The sequence below is a fragment of the Mytilus edulis genome, chromosome 3 (genome assembly GCF_963676685.1).
Source record: "Mytilus edulis chromosome 3, xbMytEdul2.2, whole genome shotgun sequence".
Classification (NCBI taxonomy): Eukaryota; Metazoa; Mollusca; class Bivalvia; order Mytilida; family Mytilidae; genus Mytilus; species Mytilus edulis.
The window spans coordinates 44,117,834-44,124,228 of NC_092346.1; the positions used below are offsets into that span (position 1 = coordinate 44,117,834).

A 6,395-nucleotide genomic window follows, 5' to 3' on the forward strand; every position below is an offset into this window, starting at 1 on the left:
ATGTTTCACCCAACAGAATTAAGGCAATTAAGGGAGCTGAGGGGTTCCAAATCAACCAAAGGCATAATAAAGTTGATTGCTGTAATTCATCAGGTTGTATTTCCCCAGTGTTTCTCATAGACTTAGTTGTCTTACAATTTTGAATAAAACGTTGGACAACGAATGAGTCTGAAATGACAACGAATTTGTGAATGACAGGTCGACAAATAGAGACATAAAGGCCACACTCAGCAGTCAGGTTGCAATCTGGTCTTGAAAAAAGCATTCAATATAACAGCTCGGCGAAACAGACATTCCGGTCAGACAGGCAAACCCCGGCCTCAAAATAGTACGTCCGTTTTTTATTCATCATGTTCATTCAGTAATGCTTAAATAATTCTGTTGGAAATTTTCGTTTCTAATAGCAAAAAATAAAATGGACAAGATTATTGTTTTCAATCCAGATACAGCCAGAATTTTTATTTAATGCAAAAATCAGAGTCAGATGGTTTTTCTCAAAAACCTTGGACTGCATCCTCAAATCAGATCGTTCGTACCTTAGACTTTAAATCTATCTAGAGTTTCTACTGAATGGATATTATTATTCAGCTATCATGCAAGTTATTTTAAAATAGGCTGGGCCGTTTGGGCTTCAATACGTTTTCGTAGGTACATAATATTGCTGTGGATTTTTTTCCATGAGAGTTCTAGAGTATTGCTTTCTGTTTGGTTGAATTGTGAAATAGAAATCACTCCGTTCTTGCTCAGTCCTGTGTCGCTTTGAAGGTATCATGGTTGACATCCTCAGCCTAAGCAATGTGTTACTGTAATTTGAATTTTCAAAATGACTGAGTAACGCTTTTTTGACGCACGTATGAATTTGGTCAACTCCACCATAGAGAATCACATGACTTTGACATAATCAGTAAATATTTTAATAAGTAAAGAATTGTCGCATAAAATTAAATACATGGGAAATGGTAAAATTCACGAAGTCTAGTCTGATTAATTATTTTACAAAAACAAAATCCAAGCAAAAAAGGGTACGCCCTCTACGCCCCCCTCTGAATCTGTCACTGAAAACTATCATTTCGGGCCTTATATAGCAAACTATGCGGTATTGGCTTTGCTTATTGATTGAAGGCTGTACGGTGACCCAGTTGTTAATGTCGATGTCTTTGGCCTGTTGTGGGGAGATGTCTTAATCATATCAAATGGTCTTTTTATATCAATACTTTCAAAATAAACATACTGCATTGTTGTTAATATGAAAATCTTATAATAAAAAAATTTAATATCCTTGTAAACTTTTATGAAAAAACTCAGTTTCTTTTATGTATTGGTTGACATGTGTAAAGATAGTTAGTATGTATATCCCCTATTGAGAGGCAACTGAAGTACTGTTATTGTGTGAAATCGTTCTTGTCAGCAGCCAGTGAAACACCAAATAACATTTTTTTTTATTATTTAAAATGTCTGTATGTTCCAAGAAAAAACAAATTAATATACTATTGATATACCCCACCAAACGACATATATACAAGCTTACTTTTTTAATCAAATGTTCCCTCCTCCCAACCCTCACATAAAAAATAACCAACATGTGCATGATTTGATTTGCAGCAGGCCAAGTTTACCAGCATATATTCCATCTACGCCAGGGACTTACAACCTTACGACTTTTCAAGGTGCGCCAGAGGGTTGCATCCTGTTCTGCAAATCATGTATTGCTAAATTTAGATATATGTATTTATATAGCCAAAACGAAATAGTAAATGTTGAAATTCCCATATACATATGTCGTTTGAAAGTATACATTTATTTATTTTTTTAATTTTTTTAACATAAAAACAGGTAATACATAAGCATTCAATCACAATAACAAGAAGAGTAAAAGTTAGAAAGTAAAATACATACAAGTAACAAATTGCAAATTCAGTAAAATATTCTATATATGAACGTTAGTGAAAATAGAGAAAGAAAGTCAAGAAAATAGTTCATAGTTCAAAGTTCATAGTTCGTGACTATTGCCATTGTTGCAGTTCATTGGTAATCCTGTAAAAAAGTAAAGTAAAGTAAATGTAAAGAAACATTGTTATCATTGGTAATTAACAAAAGGCATACATTATACACAATTATATGTAGTGCTAGATAAGAAAACTGTATATGTCTTTAAACGCTGTGTCGCTCAATCTTTTTGGTTTTGTTCTCTGTTTATGTGTATTGATCTCCTTCAATCTTTGAACTAGACCCACAATTTATTTACTTGGTAAAATTTTAATTGCAGTTCAGGACCGTCAAAATTTAAAGAAAAAAAACCAACATATTTATTATAAGGGTTAATTATACTCCTTAATGTCTTTTTGTTGTAGGGATACAAAAGTACCTATCCACGTCCACTTTGTATTTCCATTTGTATCCATCAGATGAGTTCAGCCTTTTCACATGATTTTTATAATATATTCTTATGTTGTCCTGTTAAAGCAGTGTAATCCAGTTGTTGTTGTTTGTTCATTATTTTGCACATACATTAAGCCGTTAGTTTTCAGGTTGAATTGTTTTACATTTGTCATTTCGGTACCTTTTATAGCTGACTATGCGATATGGACTTGCTCATTGATAATGGCCAAACGGTGACCAATAGTTGTTAATTTCTGTGTCATTTGGTCACGTGTGTATGGGATAGTTGTCTCATTGGCAATCATGCTCCATCTTCTTTTTTATATCATAATGGCGTCAGATCTTTAAAAAAGATATTTACCTTTTAAATCCATAAGCCTTGATGAGTTTTCAAGTATGTCTCTTGCAATGCTTATCTGGCGATGGAGGTTCTCACTTGTCTGGTTTATTCGTTCAGCTGTTTGAAAATAAAAGCACAAATTTAAAGCTAAATTTTGAAAATGAGTATACATTACCGTTTACGAGCATTTACGTAATGTGTAAATATAAAAGCAACCTGTATTTTCTATCTAATAAAATGACTTATTTTTCTTTAAAACATATAGTATAAATAGACTAATCGTATTGGGTTTTGAAGACATCAATCATATGATATACATACAGAACATTTCCATCAATTTTCACAGCTTTTGATAACTATTTTACTTTTAAAAATTCGGCGAGATCTTAAAGAAAAAATCAAATTAGTTACACAAAGGATTACAAATTTGATATTATCATTTAAAAAGGAACCAAACAAAGGCACATTTTTCATTAATTATACATGATATAATTACTTTTAAGAAAGCAATGATGAAAATACAAACACTTACCAGCGTAGAGCCCAGTTCGTTGGATTTTCTCTACGGCAACAGTTTTATCTTTCGGATTCAAAAGGGCTTTGTTTAGACTTCTCAGTTTTCTTGTGTTGTCATTAATTGTTGTTTTTCAACTGTTAATTTCATGTGCTAATTTATTTTTAGCGGAAAGTCTTTCATCTTGTTTAATAAAAATTTTCTGTAAGTGTTGAAGGATGTCTTGAGTTCTGGTGGTTTTGTTCTTTTGTAGTCGCCAAAGAAGAGCTACAAAGGAGAGGATAATCCGATTGACAGAATATAGTTATGAAAATTTGATTCCCCCCCCCTCCCCCACCAGTCTTTTGTAATATTAAAAAAAACTTACCGCTGTAATGGCGAGTCAACTTAAAGATGTTAATTTTTTTTATGAAGCACTCTTCAACTAAACATTTAATAAAACGTGTTTTTCTATTAAAAAAAAGAAAAGGCGACAGATAATTGTATTTAACTTGGCATGCCCAAAAGGACAAATAGCTAAACATGGTTTTACTCATTGATAAAGGCATTACTGTGACCTACAACTTCTTGAATCAACGTCATTTTGGTATATGGTGGATAGGTGTCTCATCAGTGGCAATCAGGCCATATTTATAATATCAGGTCAGTCTCGACTCCAAATTTAAAAGTATTTTTCAGCAAATATTTTGGACGTCATTGGAAACCCAAACGTAATAAAAACATTACATGTATTAAAAAGCCATCGAAGTATGTTTAAAAAGGCTCTTTACACATCGTTAGTTTGGTGTTTTCAACCGATCTATGAAAATTACAGATCCGCGGACATTATCTTGTGCAAAAAAACATTCCTTATCGCTTGTTTTAAATTCATTATTCCAATGGATACCCCTATAAATATTCATCCAATGTTCAGTACTTCAGTACTTTGGGTTTTCTTAACAGTTAAAGAAAAGATAAGTTGGAGACTGCAGAAAACAAATTGGTAACACGCGCTAAACTTTTGTTACTCAAGAGGAAAATGTGTGAGACACCAACTGTATAATAAAAAAGATATTGTATGAGTGCTGATGAGAAAACTCTTCACAAGAGACAAATTGACACAGAAATAAACAACTATAGTATAGGTCACCGTACGACCTTCAACAATGATCAAAGCCAATGCTGCATATTCAGCTACAATGTGTCTGTTTTGTATATTTTACCTGATAACTTACCATTCATTTCATCATTAGATTCATCAATTTGCCATTGTCCGTGTTTTTTCAAATTGTGTAAAACTCTCATTTCTGCAAATAAATCAAATTAAAACAACATCAAAATTATGGTAATTTTGACAGTACTTTGCGATATCTAAGACTGATATAGGTTTTTTTTTTAAAAGATAATGCTCCGTAACCCCACAACCCCGCATGGTAGTTTTTTTTATTTAATGTTAGAATGTTGACATTAAGCCGAGAATTCCATGTACTAATAGAAGTGCTAGGTTCCTTCTTTAACTTCGATAGGGTATATAAACCTTTTCTACGCATTGAAGGTTTAAGCTTTGCCTTGGCATGAAGAACGACAATAAAGTAGTTGTTCCATCTCTTAAGGTTTCATTAAGTGTATGTGTATCAAGATTTTGGTTATTAAAACGCCATGTATACTTTCTTACAACTTAACAATCATAAAACAATATTCTAGCCATACAAACCTTTCAGTAACTTTGAGTTGGTCAACTGCTCCTTTAGAAGGGTAAATATGAAATATGTGGCCAGGATACAGAGCACATACTTGAGTTGTAGTTTGCCAAAAACACTGAAGCTGTGAGAAAAGAAATGAAAAATGTAAAAAAAAAACACATTGATAATACACAAAGCAACACAAATGTATAATGTTTTGTTTTTGTTTTTCTTCAATCTTGTTTTTTTTTCAAAACGCAATTACTAGTATTTATCAAGAAAAAATTAGCAAAAATCATTATTTTTTTTATATTGATCAAGTAAACTTAACTCATATATTGTAAGAAGTCTATGATTTTTTTACCATTTCCAAATACTTAAAATTAGAAACTCTTACCTAAACACATCCCATTTAATTACTGGACAATCCTTTACTATACTGAAATCTATCGGACGGCATACAATCAAATTCGAAAGCATCAAAATAATTACAGCAGCATACATCTTTCGAATTGGTGACATCTTTAACGTGACTAAGATGGTAACGTTTACATCACAAACAATACGCCGACAGCAACGTCACCAACGACAAATATACTTCTTTTCTAAACTGTGCTATTTTGTGGTAGTTGCTTTTAATGGTAAAAAATATCTAAATAGAAGAATAAATAAATCATGTAGCCAATAGTGTCCCATGTCCGTGGTTCAACTATAAAACCAATATGATGCATAATGTTGGATATACAATATAAATAAACGGAAAATTCACAAAATGAAAACTGACGCCATTGCCTGAGAATAACTTGCTATGTTTCCGTGAATGATTACTCATCATCTATATATATACAAAGCACATAAGGCAACTGTTATCATGAATTGTAAACCGAAAGAGTCCTAAGTAACATGCATTAAACTAGTTCAAACTCTATTCTTTATCAGTAAGTGTCATGAAATATTGGCTACTGGACATTGAGCACACAAACATTAATTGATTTGTTTTGATAATTGGTTTCGAAAATATCTGCAAAAACACTTGCGTTATTCAATAACTAAATACCGGGATGGAACACACAATTCAAAAGGAAGTAATTTAGTAGGAATGAAAATAGGTTTGGAATGTAATCAATGATACACCAATAAAAAAAAATACATCTACAGTTCAAAACAATTGTTTGTCTTAGGTTAACAAAATGAATTTTCATTTCACCTTTTTCTTCATCAGACATTTTGATTTATTATACTGCACGTAAAAATGCCAGATTTTGATTGGCGAATACGAGGGAAACAATTTACTCTATCACATGGCCGAGCGGGAGACAATTTGTTTTCAATGTAACCCTCTCGTCCAGACAAATCAAAAATCGATAATTCAAAGGACAATGAATTGAACTGACATCAAGTAATTTTTAAAAGACAATGCTTAAGTTCAACGTTTTGGTCGATTTCATTATTTGACTGACAAAAATAAAAAAATGAAACATCTTGCTTCGCTTCTGTTGAT

General features: G+C 32.1%; 1 protein-coding gene across 1 annotated transcript; it reads right to left on the bottom strand.

Moving 5' to 3' along the window:
* Positions 1–1,479: 1,479 nt before the first annotated feature.
* On the bottom strand, positions 1,480–5,816 carry LOC139516593 (uncharacterized). Its single transcript, XM_071306785.1, has 6 exons — positions 5,292–5,816; positions 4,927–5,036; positions 4,448–4,519; positions 3,252–3,500; positions 2,741–2,836; positions 1,480–2,034 (listed from the first exon to the last, which is right to left on the bottom strand). Exons 1-4 carry the CDS (start codon positions 5,414–5,416, stop codon positions 3,367–3,369), a joined length of 441 nt encoding a protein of 146 aa, XP_071162886.1. The 5' UTR covers positions 5,417–5,816; the 3' UTR covers positions 1,480–2,034; positions 2,741–2,836; positions 3,252–3,366.
* Positions 5,817–6,395: the final 579 nt, after the last annotated feature.

Coding starts and splice junctions, on each gene's coding strand:
- LOC139516593 (XM_071306785.1), bottom strand. CDS start 5,416: ATGTCACCAATTCGAAAGATGTATGCTGCTGTAATTATTTTGATGCTT. Junction 4,520..4,926: donor CAACTCAAAGTTACTGAAAG/GTTTGTATGGCT, acceptor ATTTATTTGCAG/AAATGAGAGTTTTACACAAT. Junction 3,501..4,447: donor ATCTAATGATGAAATGAATG/GTAAGTTATCAG, acceptor TCTCCTTTGTAG/CTCTTCTTTGGCGACTACAA.